General features: G+C 37.4%; 2 protein-coding genes across 3 annotated transcripts in view; both read right to left on the reverse strand.

Annotated features, from left to right (window-relative positions):
* LOC131681931 (uncharacterized) overlaps positions 1 to 16,281 on the reverse strand; it is a 323,359-nt gene that overhangs the window by 219,312 nt on the left and 87,766 nt on the right. The window lies entirely within an intron of this gene.
* On the reverse strand, positions 2,045 to 3,639 carry LOC131681933 (uncharacterized). The gene is made up of 2 exons (XM_058963036.1): positions 3,513 to 3,639; positions 2,045 to 3,447 (listed from the first exon to the last, which is right to left on the reverse strand). The coding sequence occupies exons 1-2, from the start codon at positions 3,636 to 3,638 to the stop codon at positions 2,701 to 2,703; spliced, it is 873 nt and encodes a 290-aa protein (XP_058819019.1). The 5' UTR covers position 3,639; the 3' UTR covers positions 2,045 to 2,700.

Raw genomic sequence — 16,281 nt, forward strand, 5'->3', positions numbered from 1 at the left:
GCTGTTATTAGTATGTTATTGCCTTAGTATGAACTAAAAATTGATAATAACTAGTTTTTGTAACACTTTGGCATCTATCCACCTACCAGTGCAGAGGTCAATTTTCTATATCCTTTCGAATACTAGTAATCTCGAGGTGATCTTGGAGAATTTGTTTTTTTCCAGTTGCATAAACAGATGATCAGTGGAAAGAGGACAGGGGATGGAACGCCTGTGCACGTATTCATAGAGATAAATTTTTCCAAACATAATATTCGGGCCTACAGCGGTGTACCTCAAATTAGTACAAATTTTGATATTTTCAAATCGCTTGGAATTTGTGAATCGGACAAGATCGGAAGAGTTAGAATATTTTTTGGATAGCTGGAATCTTGTTTTCTAACTATTTCAGGAACTTTGCCGGATCTTGCGTATAATGTAACTTTTTTATCACTAAAGTTTGGAATAAAATGTTTAACAGTTATGTGTCCAACAAAAAAAACACCTTTAACAGGCCAACGAGGGTACCCGGGTACCCACAAATTGAAATGCTTATAACTATGGCTTCCTTTAACCGATTTGGACACTTTTAGATATTTTGGATTCAGGAACTCGTTCACTTTTTGATTCTGTACAATAGAACCGGAATAATGGATCTGGTTTTTGGTATTCCGAATTTTCCGGAGTAATGTTCCAGTACTAGGATATGATTTGCAAATTTTAATAATGTACTAGCAATATGAGTATCAAAACTCTTCAAATTGTCTCGGAAGTCTGTTTTTCATTGTTACGGGACCCTATAGCAATTTGAAAAATGGAATTGGAATGGAATGGCCACTCACGGCCCCACGGGAACCTGCTCCGGAATGTCCGTTCCGGGGTCAAATCACTAAATGGTTCCAAAACCACGAGATACAGCCTACTGATGCAATTCCAAGAATTTTGATACCCATATTGCTAGTATTCCATTGAAGTTCGCAAATAGTACCCCAGCACTGGAACCTGCTTCCGGAAACCCGGATTCCCGGGAACCGAATGAAGTAACCCGATTCACTTTTACCAAGTCCAAAAGTGGATGAGTTCCGGCATCCAAAACGGCCAAAAGTATCGAAATCGGTTGGATATTACCTTAGTTACGGGCATTTTAGTTTTGTGGGTACCCGGGTACCCACGTCGGCCTGTTACGTAGTAAAAAAATGCAGGAGCCCCTCCTCACTCCCACCCTTACTATATCAACAATATTATTAACCCAAAAGCTTGACTTAGTGAAGTTCTAAGATGTCACAAAGTTTCAATTTCCAGCTATGGATAAAACATAGGAATTTAATTAATTGAAACTGAAAAAGGTACCCGGGTACCGCGTTGGACACACAACGGTTAAAAATGATTTTTTTTTAAAGTTGGTGCGATGCACAGCAACACTATTATTTTCAGTTACTTTTAGGTTGAAGTTATACAAAAAGTTGCGTTCAACTATGTTTGTAATAATATTGTCTTATTTAATACAGTCATCATCACTAGAAAGCGATATTCTTGGAAATGATTAAAAATCACCTTAAGATATCACCATTTCGCATCCATACAAAATTATTTAATAATTTTCGACATACTGCTAATTTTTCCACGTTATATAGTAGGCTTTTAGATATGTAAAAAAATATAATGAAATAATTAATCGAAAAAAAAATGTTTTGGTTATTGGTAAAGAATTAGCTCTAGTTACTCTTCTGTGAGTCCATTCAAAGATTCAAACTTCTCGAGTATGTATTAAACGAATGATAGCGGTCGATTAATAATATTGAGGTTAAGGGAATAATGATATTTGCAATTTAGGGTGATTTCTTCTTCAAGTTTTTCGATTTTACCGTAGCATTGCTTAATAGAATGTTTGCATGTGAGCTCACCATTTTTTGCAAATGCGTATATTTTTAAGTTTAACTGTCAAAAACACGAAATCGAGTTAAACCAATGCAAAAGAAACGTTAAATAACATGCTATGAGTTTAAAAATGAAGTAAAAGTAACTAAATAGTTATTCCGTTTATTTGAGTATATTTCGAATTACATTATCGTATACGGACAAATTTTTGATTTAGCATTTTGTATTGATTTTTTTAAAACTTTTTACTATATAGACCAAAAATTGTTTAATGTTGGAGGTGGTACCACGAAGTCTGGATAACAAATTATAACCTTTGACATTCTAAAACTATCGATTCTCAGCGTGTTATGATGAAAAAGCCTACTGTACGGACAATTTCAAAATTTGAAATAGAGCGGTAAGTAGTTTTTGAATGGCAGTTAACACCGCAAATCAGTCAACGGTGAAACAATTAAATTTGTATATACCTTTTAGATCAATTTAGACTGTCTTTGCTTACCTTTTCCATGCAATTAGACTGTTGTAAATATTCTAGGACAATTATATTGGGCATCGGATGGCAACAATTAAGTAGCCTTTAACACTGCACGAGAAGTTTCGATCGTAATCAAAACAGGTTTTTTGTTTTTCTTTACCACAAAAGCGTTAAGGAAACATAGTTTTAGAAACCTATATGCACTAGAAAAAAAGTTAGGCAAGCAAAGACTAAATAAAATCGTTCCTCTCACCATGGCCGCATTCTTTAAAAAAAGTTCCAAAGTGAACGCCAAAATACCTCAACTATAGATGATAAAATTTTATTAGATTTATGCTTGCATCATGCTGATTCGACTAATACTTTCAAACAAAGTTCCAATAGGATTCGACCGGTCCGACTGACGGTGGCTCTTGCGGTGTTTCGCTACCAGCAGGTACTAATGCACCCAAACATATTTGCTGCAGCTGGATTAATACCGTGTTGATTGTGGTCTGCAACAGCTGATCATTTACCGTAAGACACTGGCGGTAGTTTCCACGAATCACATCCAGACGAACTCGGAAACCATCGATCAACGAGCCCAATTCAGCCACTAAGCTGGTAGGAGTTTGCTGCAACTGGGTGAGCTGACCCTGCAGTAGTTCGACGATACCTTGCGGATTAACAAAAATGTTCTGCCCTCGGAACACTTTGTAGATGCTAGCGTTGGTGTAGGACGACTCATTGAACTGCAGCCCATCGTAGATTTGATCAATTTCCGCATTCAGTCGTGCATCAACAGCATTGATGCAGTTGGTGAAGGAAACGCCGGCAATGTTAAGGTTCACTTCGATACTGTTGCGCAGGAATGCCAAACAATTACCGTCGATGTCCGATGTCTGTCCGTTGATATGGCGAAGAGCGTTGGTTTCCAGGGTGATGGCTGAGCGTAGGAAATTGTCTTTCGCTTCGAAAATTTCGCTGTGGAAATCGTAAATGGCTCCGGTGCTGTTGAGTTTGGCATTCGCTACCGCAGAGACAACGAAGTTTTGTAAATCTCGGTAAGCCGGCTGCAGCTGTCGTAGGGTGTCGATAACTTTCAGAGAGTCCTCTCTTTGAGCCACCGTTAGCTGCATTCGAATGTCGAATTTAGCATTATTATGTGAACAATTGGGGGGGATCAGAGTTTACTTACGCTTAGAATGGAAATGAGTACAACGATAGGTTTCATGTTGTTTGTCGCAGGTGTTCTACTTTCGGCAACTGAACAGTGTCTGACCGCTTTGGAATCAGTGAACTCACGGTGATGTTCACAGCTCATTGCAACATCGCCAATTGATTGATGTTGTTTTATACCACTAAATCTTTATGTATTCTTTCACTGGAGTGGACCTTTCTCAAGTACCTTCCATGTCTTATCTTTTATTTTATTGATGATGATATAGTTTTTTTTTCTTGGATTGGTTGACTCCAACCTGGCTATATCAATCCAAAGCAAATGTTTATGTAATGTTTACAGAGTGACTTCAGTCAGGTCATCGATCTAGAACTGCCCAGATAGCTAAATGCTCGAGCATGACAATTTTCTAATGTATGACAATCATCAGTTACATGCTGAATAGACCTTGGGCCTATACTGTCGCTTCGTCACTGCTGCAGGTATGCAAATGTGAGAATGATTATCATGACATATTGGGAACGTAGGGATTTCCTCTATGCCGATATGGAGTGGTATGATAAATTATCGAAACTTTTATTTATAGATCGTATTTTCACTGTTTTATGTTACTCCTATACTTTCAAATAAATAAAAATGGAATCCATCTATAAAGAATGTAATGGCTTATGGGATTTTAAACAATTGGTGCTATGACATGTTATTTCGACCGTGTCAACACGCATAGGCATACTTTTTATGGCAAAGTTATTGTACTTGTCAAGGCAACAGACAGATGGTTGTCCAAAATTGGAAACACTACTTGTAAACACATTTAAACGGCATCTAACTTTCTTTTAAAAGAAGAAGTTTTGTTTGCTGATGACCCTTATTGTCATCAAGTCTATTTTGAAGCCAACAAGCCAATGCAATCCTTAGGGAGAAATATTGCATCTTGCAGACCGTGCGTAAGGGGAGGGTTTTGGAGGCTCAAATCCCTCCCATGAGAGTTTTGAATTATGTACATACTTTTGAACATTTCCATACTTCCTGATCAGGAGAAAAATATACTGCGAGTCGTTTGACACACATAGTGTCATTTGGATGAGGTCATTCTAGAAACAAGTACATATTTGAGGAAACCCTACGAGGGCTGGTTGTAGAAGGATGTAAGACAAGCTGGTCGGTCTCGCTGGATCGGCTCAAGTCTCAACATATTTCGCTATTAACAACAGTTGTGAGTACACCGTTACACCGCAAAGCAACAAACGAACAACACGAACTAGGAGAAAATCGGGATATCATTGTCTAGAGTAATTTTACCGCAGGTGATCTCTGTACCAAAATGGTCGAGAGCTACATGGCTCACGAAAACGGGCATTGCTATCGAGAGAAATTCTGCTGCTGGGAAACTCTCAGCACCAACTAGTAAATAGATAGGCGCGAGCATCGCCAAGAAGGATAAAAAACCCTGCGAAGGTGGTTCTATAGAGAGGTAAGGAGTTATGTTCGGTATCTCTGGATCGGTTCGCGTCTCGGCACGAAGATATTTACAGCTGACCTGAACAGGTCAGTTATACCACGAAGGTTGAACAACAAGCAAAAAACAGCATCAATGGAATTTTCGGCAAATTTAATACTAAGAGAATCGAAAGCAATGAAATTGAAAGACGAAGAGGTATTCTAGAGCGAATCAGTTATAAACTTAGAACTGAACAGTTATAAACTAGGACTAAGCAGACTCATATGGGCATGTTTGAAAGGAAATGTGAAGAATCCTTTGCCCTCTTCTAGTACTAGAGTTGGGCGTTCCACCCAAGTTTACCGCATGGTCGTTGATAGAACATAGCTCATCATCATGTTTTACCGCCGACGCCAGCAAAAAAATCATCACAGATCCTCGCCTAGAGCGATCGTGCGATCATTCTTTCCCCTTCTGCTAGCATCAAGCATACAATCGACACCAAGCTATCGGTGCCGTGCCGATCCTATTGTGATTGAACTACTTATTGATTCATTGATTTTTACAGTAGAACCTTGCGGCAATTAAAACAGAGCAATATATAAACTAGTTGGTAAAGAAGTAGCTAAAAATTCAATTTCTGCTAGCCGAGCTGTGTCATTAGTCTCTCTCCACCATTCCACAGTGGCACGACTTAGAGCAAAAGGTGGACTAAAGTCCAAACCTTGCCGTATCGATTCATATAGGACGGTGTTAAGTAATTTTGGTACGCTGATTTGGTTTTTGATATCAAAACATTTTAAAAAGAGACATTTACTACGAATTGATTGAGATCTCATTATGGGGCTTCAGAAATGACTATTTGGTTTTTACAGATCAAATAAGATGTGTTCGACTAATTTTGGAACGTTTAATTCATTAGTAGGTTACTTGATATGAAAAACACATTTTCTTTCATTTTCAAAACAAACATTTTGAGCGTCTTAGTGAAATGTTTAATTACATTCACTAATCAACAAGATGGTTACCTATTTTTTTTCGCGGGTAAGCTACTTAAATTGCTTATTTCATATCTTAAATAAAAAAAATGATTATTTTATATTTTAAATCAAAATAAATCCACCACCCCTTTTATCGCATATATGGTTCATTTGAAAATGGTCTTATTTTATTTGGATTATATCGCATACCCTTAAACTATATCAGTGCTATGCAAATTCGGATCAAAATAGTCTCACCAAATGACTAGAACTCAATTTGACAGTTATTGCGTAAGTTAGCAAGAACTAGTTCCAGAAACATTTTATGACATTATGCTATATTTCACCCTAAGGAGGAAAATTTGGTAAAACCAAAAGTTTCTCGCAAGGGTGAAAATTTGTTGGTAAAAACCAGTCTTTGTACAGGAGGGCACAAATCCTTATTTCATACTGTGTTGCGTTTCGGCTTCGCCTCATCAGAAACCAACACTAACACAGTATGAAATAAGGATTTGTGCCCTCCTGTACAAAGACTGGTTTTTACCAACAAATTTTCACCCTTGCGAGAAACTTTTGGTTTTACCAAATTTTCCTCCTTAGGGTGAAATATAGCATAGTGCTTCCGCATAGGCCTGCTAAGCCAAGACAAGTTTCGGTTTCACTGTGTCTCATCGGCATAAACAGAACTTTTGCTCGAACGGGACATCACGTTTGATCAGTCGTTCGATTGAAACACAAAGTGTGTTTTAGTTTTAAGGGATTTGCGTCAAGCCGGCGCTAATCTATTCCAACAATAAGTTAGTGTTGGTTTCTGATGAGGCGAAGCCGAAACGCAAAACAGTATGATTTTATGACATATTTCAGATGGTTGAAAATATAAAATACTGATTTTTTAACATTCTTAATACCTTTACCATAAAAAAAAAACCATACTTCCCACTTGGTTCTTTGCTCTTGATCACTAGTGAAACCCTTGCAGATCATGCTCTTAATGCTATTTGAAAGTTGTGCATGTATTCGTGTCATTATTCTAGCTATAAAGTGATTGATTCAATTCAATATCAGTAATAACCATTCGCTGCATTTCGTTGGTATCCCGATCAGAATGAAATAACAAGATTATAACAGAGCGCAATTTTCGTAACATATTGTGTTATACATTTGGTCTCGTTAGTAGTTAAAATAACAGAAAATTATAACAAGTAACAAATCGAGATATAGTTTTGAAATCTTTTTATGTGTTTCTGATCGGGATACGCATATTTTCGATGTAACGTATCGTGACTTTTGTGCGGTTAGTTAGCCAACTGATGCTAGCACAAAAGTTCATCAACAAAATTTGCGAAAATAACACAATTCATTTTTACTGGATTTATTGTAACTATATTCAGTTACATGTTTTATAGTAAATAAATGGAACGGAAATTAGCATTAGCGTAACCACTAACATTACTATCAATGACTATTATCTGGAACTATGAATTGACGTCATTAAAACAAAATACATGAATCGAAAAAGGATAATCACACTTCAGATGTTCTCCTTCCATATTTTCTTAATCTTATCTACATAAATCGTACTACTTTGCATCAGAAAAATCACCGGGGTGATTTTAATTTCTACGCTGCAGAAAACACCACTTGAGATAAACTAAGTGCTGTTGAAGCTTCGCGGTTCTTATACCGCGTCTCTGCGGTCGATCTTCCATCTGCATTCAATGGTCGACAGTACTTTCAATTCGAACACGAAGGGCAACGTTGTCGGACCATTCATAACCCATATCCATTAAGTAAATGAGGAGCGCTTTAAAAGCAAAGCATGTGAACTTTAGTGAAATGATACAAGGCCACAGAGAAGTAAGGCTATGAAAAATATACAATTTTAAGTAAATGAAAAATTTTTGGACATTAATACTGTGTTAAAATTTCCCACCCTGGCCACCCAAAATAGGTAAAACTACAATTTCATTGGATGATCCATTTTTTTCAGTAGTATTTGTCATTGCAAAATCAAATCCAGATGGATCCAACGGCAAAATGTTTTTGAGGAAAATATTCACAATTCAAGATTTGGCCAGCAAGGGAGGGTATAACGTAGTTGGTAAATTGATTGGCTTGTACGCAGCTCATCTGGGTTCGATTCCCAACCCCGCATATAGGGTTAGAAACCCGAAAAAGAGACAAATGACCCTAAGGCCCCTCTTTAACAAAAAGAAAACAAAGATGTAGCCTGTTTGGATTCAACAATTCATTACTAACGACCCAATTGACCAAAAAGTATCATTTTAGTTTATTTTTTTACATTAGAAATGTCATTACTCCATTATCTGTGGCTGGGTTGCATTTTAAATTGTGCAAAATCTTCTATGTAACGATACTATGTAAGGTCTTCACGGTTGCAACTTCGCAATTAGTTGATGGACTACAATAACCAGTCGATTCAGAGCCACCTAGCTTAACTATTGTTACTAATTTATTTTATGTACTTTAAAAGTATTCTGTTGAAAATCCGTGCATGAGCATCAGGACAAGAACTGATATAAACAACTACTCGATAAAACGCCTATTTACACTCTAGGCCATAAACACACATGGTAGATAGGGATTTTTGGGACAGAGTACACAAAAACCCCACCTTCTCTTATTTTGCAAGAAACGAACACATTTCTAATCAAATGCTAAGGTTGCTTTTGTAAAGGTATAAACCATTCTTTTCTGATAGTGATAGAAATTTCATAAATTACGTAAAGCAAAATTGTAATCATGTAACAAATTGTATCTTTTTATACAGTTTGCAGAGGTAGAAAATTTTTTTCCTTCATTAAACAACATTGTTTATTAGAAGATATAATATTGAATTAAAATATTGGTTGAGATTATAATATTGAAATTTTATTCTTCGATGCGATAAAAATAAATACATCATCACATCACTATCGAGCCACCTGATGCTAAACATCCAACGTTAAATCACGAATTGCATTAAAAATTCAATCGTGAGAACTCACAGCAAAGCTTCCGTTAAAATCGAAATTGAGCAATTTGCATCTGTTGTCGATTTAAAATGGGTCACCAACCAGTCGCAGTGCTATCAGTGTCCATCGTACCGGAACGCTCTGAGAATCGGAAACCGCTTTACCTATCAAGTTTTCAATCAACAGATACCGTCATACGACGCATTCCTTTATCTGTCGATTCATCCATCCTCTGAAACTGTTTCAAGCCGCTTATCTGCCAATTATCTTGATGAGTTCTGGGTCAAATCATTGAACGCAGTTGTAGAGCATTCAGTTACTTTTAACTATTGGCTCTGGATGCATGTGTATAAACTAAAGATGTGTATCCTGTAAAATGAAAATGATTGGATTGTAAGTTCTAATGGATAGTTGCTTCTATGAACTATTTTTCTTCACTTTCAGACTAAAGTTAAACACTTTAAACCGTTGTCTTCCGAATTAAAACGGAAGACAACGGTTTAAAGTGTTTAATATAACATTCCACTAAGTCACTCAAAACAGTGCTTTTGTTAAAGTGAGACTAAAGTTGTTAGAGTGTTTTGGGCTCTATGTGATGAAACACCTTTTACTAACCATTACAGCATGTGTTCATGTAAAATCGAGGAATTACATGATATATCAGTACTTTAAAAAAAATTATTGCTCGAGGAGCTTACACAAAGTTTGATAAAAAATTACATCATTTAACGCAAATTTAATAATTACGAAATATGTTCTATGGGGAAAGGATTTTTCATTCCTAACTTTCAAAATTACCTGAAGGGTTCGAAACAAGTATAAAAATATGTTTTTTTTAAATTGTTAACCAAATAGAACACGTTATTGCCAATTGTAGAATTTCGCGCTTGGTCAAGTCTCCCCATGGCGAGTCTATTGATGACATTTGGTCCTTAGACCGGCGACGACTGGGAGCTATCAGCCTTCTGCCGATAGTAGCAGAATGAGAGTATGCGATATAGCCGAGAAAACAATACCGTAAAAGTTGTTCGGAAATCAGTGCCAATAAGACTTTAATTTAACTAGTATCGATGATCGCGGGTCAATACGTACTGAAAATTCGCCGCGTCTGTTTTAATGAATCTAATTTCAAGTTCCGTTATTGGTAACAAGCCCGTGCATCAGGTTAACGATCCTCTGTATTTCCCTTCAATGTTCGATATAATCGTTCGTATACGTGTATTTCACAAACAATCCGATATTAGAAATAGGAAATACTTTCGTTGATTTATAACATCTAGAGCTATCATAACTTTCTGTCTGTATAACGTTTTATCACTCGTTTGCAACCCAAAAAATATATCGTAGAGAAGGAATAGCGAAATTAGTCTAAATAATGTCGCAATAAATAGTGATCCGGCCCATTACACAGATAAGATTAGCTTTTCTAGGCAATACTCCCACGATCGGCTGTGTGGATGTGAAATTGCTTTTGTTTAGAAAACAGGATACTCTCGGTAGATCTTATTTTTCGAGCGATCGTGTTCTCGAAAACTAACTGAATTACTACCTAATAAACTATGCTATACAGGTCGCATCGCTTGCTTGGAGCGAATCCTAGACCCTATTCCCTTCCAAACCACCAACTCCGCGATACCTGTGGAAGATTCTGATAAACCTTCTGTATAAGATTCCTCATTTTATTCAAACGATCGCCGGGTAAAATCAGCACCGACACGATAGAAACCACGAAAAAATTCGTTGTGTGATTGAATATTATTAAAAAAATATAAGCAGTGCTCCTTATAGCCGGCTATCCGGAGTTCAAGGTGCTTATTTTGCTAATCGTATTAATACAACAAATGATAAATTTCCCAAATTCTCGGCAGCCGTCTGCCCAGAGCAATTATTACATGATAACGCTATTGGCACACTTACTAACAACTCTCCCCATCCCGTGATACATGTGGAGATGCAGAGGATTCCTCGGTCTCTAGTAGCAACATGTATCGGACTAACATTCCTTCCTTCCCCAGAAGATCTGCATTCGGACGTGGCCGGCGTCGGTATTGATCAGCATGCAGGGATCAGAATAGTTTGTACAATGTGGCTCATCATGTTATTCCCAAGCATGTTGTTCCAATGAACATTTTGCAACCTAATTTGGTTCTGGTCAATAACGGAGTAGCAACTACGGGCGATCTCTTATGCTTATGCTTATGCTTATGCTTGGTCAAGTCTCCCCATGTTCCCCTAAACTACGCTATTTCAGTTAACAACATAGGAAAGTTTTAAATGAGAATGAAATGATTTTTATTAAATTTTTACTTTTGGGATTTAAATAGCAAATTAACTCACTCAATGAGTTTCATCGTCGCACAATGCTTAGGGTGGAAGTTTTCCGTGACTTAACTTTTTGTCGGCTCCGACAGCATAAGTCATTAAATTGACTTTACGCTTGTCCGGACATGCCGCAAAGAAGACAAAAAGCTAAGTAACCGGGAAACTCTAAGCTTGTTCATTGACCCTACTTCACGCTTTTCTAAACTTTCTTACTTCAAATCCTTGCTCTCCCTTGAGTACTATGGCTCTTAATATTTGAAAAATACTTCACCTTCCAGTCCCTTGCTAATTATATGTCGTTACAATTTAAATAGCAAAGTACAACGCACTGCAGTGCTGGGCTGTCGCTGGGTCGTGTCGAGGGACTGTGAATTTGGCTTACGGCGTACGGTTCTGCGGACTGTTATGTGCGTGAGCCGTGTACGTGCATGGATCTCTATTGTGTGGGCGAGCATACACTCGTATTCTTGTGTAAGCGGCGTGTTTGTATTTGTACGCATAATGCGTGTTTATGCCGGGAGGAGAGCAGGAGAGAGCATGATGTTCGGTGATTGATTGCGAACACTGATCATCATCATAAAATACATCGCTGTTCTTATATTATTGCATAATTCTGGACGGTGGGAAATTCTCTTTGGGGTCTTTCTCTTCTGTTCATTGCTCGGTCGTTTCAACACTTCCTACTCTGCTCTTTGCATACACACTTAAAAATATTTACATCTCGCAAGATGCACATAAAAGGAGCGTGTGACTTGAATTTACATTCAAGAACATGTAAAAATGCGCGTTGTTAACAATTTCCCTCTTCATTCAACCGACTTCTACATCAAAAGAGACACAATATTTTATTTCACATGTCAAAACATGTAAAATTCCATTATTAGATAGAAAAATACGTCGCAATGTTGTTTACGTCAAATGTAATTTCCATTTTTTAAGAGTGTAATATTCTAGTAAAAATCATCGGTTTTCGATATATGCTAGAAAATTAATGCAAAGCATTGTAGTGGCATCGCACAGAGAAAAAACTAGAACAAATTCCTGGCCAATAACCAAAATATTTTTTTTAGATTTTTTGTTGTGTTATATGTTTTACATACCTAGAAGCATACTGTATAACGTGGCAAAAGTAGGAGTATGTCAAAAATTGTTAAAGAATTTTTGCATGGATGCAAAACGATGATATTTTAAGGGTTTTTTAATCATTTTCAATATCGCTTTCTACTGATGATTCCTGTATTAAATAAGAAAATATTATTATAAACGTAGTTGAACACAACCATTTGTATATCTTCAGCCTAAAACTTATTGAAAATAGTGGTGTTGCTGTGTATTGCACCAACTTTAAAAAAAAACATTTTTAAACATTTTATTACCAATTTGAATGATAAAAAAGTTATATTAAACGCTGAGATCCGGCAAAGTTGCTGAAGCAGTATTACAAAACAAGATTCCAGCTATCCAAAAAACATTAAAACTCTTCCGGAGTTGTCCGATCCACAAATTCCAAGCGATTTGAAAATATTGAAATTTTTACTAATTTGGGGTACACCGAAATGCCAATATCCAAATATCCAAAGCGGATTTTGTGCAAATGTGTGCGGTTCGCTAGAGTTAGCCCATTATGTATTTATGTTTCTACGTATGTATGTGTATTGGACCGACACAACGATGGACTTTTTTTGGAATACCATTCAGTCGCTTAGTGGTTGGCTCCAGAAGCCCCAAATATCCCAAATTCGGATGCTTCTGGTTTACTCACAAGACTTTTTGAGTTTGTATGTGAGAAAACGTGAGATGTCGATACTGGAAACGGTAAATACAGTAAAAAATGCCATCATCATCTTATGTACCCTAAAATCCGCATGCGCATAATGGAAAACGAAAGGATCAACATTGCAGAAGATTGTAAATTGATCCGACTTTGTGGTAAAAAGATATTCTAATATAATATTATATGCTACCTCTCTTTCTCCGGTAACCTCCAATCATTATGCAACTTTCAACAGAGTTGCTCTGTATTAAAAAAGCTACACAGCATTAAGTTTTGAGGGATGCGGAATAACTGTGAGTTTTTTATTGCATTTTGATTGTTTATTTTAGCTATAGGAGGAAGCTCATATTTGGCATATAGTTTGTGGTGCTAGTTACCGCTTGATTTGGCATTGTTCCGAAAAAAGTTCAAAAAGTCGCCGATCTATTGTGTATATATGTATATAGGTGGGATTGTCTTGTAATATATTCATAGAACGTATTAATGACAAAAAGTGACACTTCTAGATAGCAGTCAGCTTTGTCCAATTACAGCTCCTTTGGAGATCTCCAATGAAACTAACTCACGAGTCCAACAGGCAGTGATATCATGCTTAGAGAAATGACAGCGCCGAGTGAGACGCGGTGTCAATCGGTTCTTTTTTCTTTAATAAACAGAAATTGCAGGAAAAATGAGTACAGATTGAATTAAACGTAAATATGAGATAGGAAAAAGGTATAACTCTCTCCTACTACGCGGATTCCTACAACGCGGCTTCCTACTGCGCGGATTCCTACTGCGCGGTACCCGCGTTGTAGGATCCCCATAGCTTATGGGATTTCGACTAATTGGGGCTGTGGCCGATTATTTCGTCTGCGTCAACATGTAGCGCCATACCTTCTTTGGCAAAGTTGTTGTACTCACTTGGGCCTACAACTTAGAGTTATATGGTATCTAATTAGTTGAGAACTATGCAGCCAGGGGTGCTATGAAAAAAGAGTAAATAAATCGAACCTCTCGTCGTAAATTCGACTATCATCAAATGGATTCAATGTCAAATGTATCCAGACCCTGATTATTTTGAAAGGTGGTGTCTTCGGGGAATTTGTGAAACAAGTCCAGAGCTTCTAGATGGTAGAAAGTATAACTCGCAATTACCCCACCAGGCGGCGCTAGTGCTAATACAATTATTCAACAGATGTTGTAATAATTCTATATCTCAACATCGTGATTAGATAGAGTAGTACTGTCTTGAGCAAAGTTGCTCGAGAGGTCGAGGACTACCCAACGGTAACAGATTAGTTTGGAATACTCTCACTATGCGGCGCTAGTGAGCGTAGAAGCTTTCAGCATATGGGAGAATATGATATATCTCAAAAGTCTAATAACTTGAAAAAAAATGGCGTTTTCGGCAAAGTTCTCGAGGAGGTCAAAGGCTACTCGATTATGGATAGAATAAACGGGAATGGACCCGCCAGGCGGCGTTAGTGAGCATTTTTTTCAAATCATGTATCTCGAGATCATGATCATTTGGAAGGTTGGTGTCTTTGGCAATATTCATAGGCAGGTCGAGCTCTGCGCTACGGTGAACAAATTGTTCAGAACTCGCCCACTAGATGGCGCTAATGCGAATGAAACTTTCTCTACATTATAGATATATTTTTAAAGTCTGATAATTTAGGTAAACGCTGGTTTTGGGAAAGTTCTTCAGGGGGAAAAATTTCGATTTTACCCGCTAGGTGACGCTAGTGAGCACGATTTTTTCCTTTCAATTTCTGCATCTGGATATAAAGGCAGTTTAGAAGATTGATGTCTTCAACAAAGTTGCTTGAGAGGTTTACCAAACGGTAACAGATTAGTTAGAATACTCTCACTATGCGGCGCTAGTGAGCGCAGAAACTTTTAGGACCTGGTAAATTATTATACATCTCAAGAATGTAACTTAGAAAGATGGTGTTTTCGGCAAAGTTCTTGAGGAAATCAGGGGCTGCTCGATTAAAGACAGACTGAATTGGAGTGGACCCACCAGGCGGCGCTAATGAGCTAGCAATTTTTCCAATTTTTATTTCTCGGGATCAGGATAATTTGTATGAGCAGTGTCTTTGGCAAATTTCATCGACAGGTTGAGTTTTATCTTACGGTGATCATATTTGTTCAGAACTCACTCATTGTTAGGGAGAATACAACTTCCACTGCATAGTAGATTAAGTCAAAAGTTTGATAATTCATGAAAATTGTGTTATCAGATTAACGTGGATTTCAGTTTACGAATTTCAGCACCTCAAAATCATGATAGTTTAGAAAAAGGCTTTCTTCGGTGAAATTCATCGGTAGATCTAGAGTTGTCTGATGATGGCAGATCTGTTTTAAATACTATCATTATGCGACAGAGAATGGGTTGATGAATTTATCTTCTTATCCGTTTTGAGGCTACTTCAGAAATTTAGATAAAATTAACAAGAATCAGAGCAGTAAATAATCTATTCATAATCGAGAAGCCCTTATTCTTCCTCGAAAACTTTTACGACAACACCATATTTCTAATTTATTAGAATTCTGAGATAACTCATAATCTACCATATGCTGAAAGCTTCCACACCCACTAATACCGCATAGTGAGAGTATACCAAACTAATCGGTCACCATTGGGTAGTCCTTGACCTATCAAACAATTTCGTTGAAGACACCACCTTTCTAAACTGCCTTAATAGTGAAATACTAAAATTGAAAAAAATGCGTGCTTACTAGTGTCATTTATTCTGAAAGTTTTATCCTCCTTTGCGCCGGCTAATGGGTGAGTTCTAAACTAATCTGTTCACCATAAGGCAGAACTCGACCTGCCGACGAATATTACCAAATCCATCACCGTTGCAAATTATCATGATCTCGAGATACAGAATTTAAAATATATCCTTGCTCACCATCGTAACCTTGCGGATCCATTCCAATTTAATCTATCCATAATCGAGTAGTCCTTGAGCCCTTCAAGAACTTTGCCAAAAGCGCAATTATTAGACATTTGAGATGTATCACAATCTACCACATGCTGAAAGCATGTACGCTCACTAGCGCAGCATAGTGAGAGTATTCTAAACTAATCTGTTACCGTTGGGTAATCCTCGACCACTCGAGCAACTTTGTTGCAGACACCACCAAAAATACGTGCTCACCAGGGTTGTTAATACGATACATTTTTCGCGATAATTTATCGGCGTTACTCGTTAACGATAATGTATCGTCATCGAAAACTCCGTTAACGATAATGTATCGTCGCCTTCACCGTCATCGTCGATAATTGTATCGTCGTATTCATCGT

Source organism: Topomyia yanbarensis, chromosome 2 (genome assembly GCF_030247195.1).
Source record: "Topomyia yanbarensis strain Yona2022 chromosome 2, ASM3024719v1, whole genome shotgun sequence".
NCBI classification, from domain to species: Eukaryota; Metazoa; Arthropoda; class Insecta; order Diptera; family Culicidae; genus Topomyia; species Topomyia yanbarensis.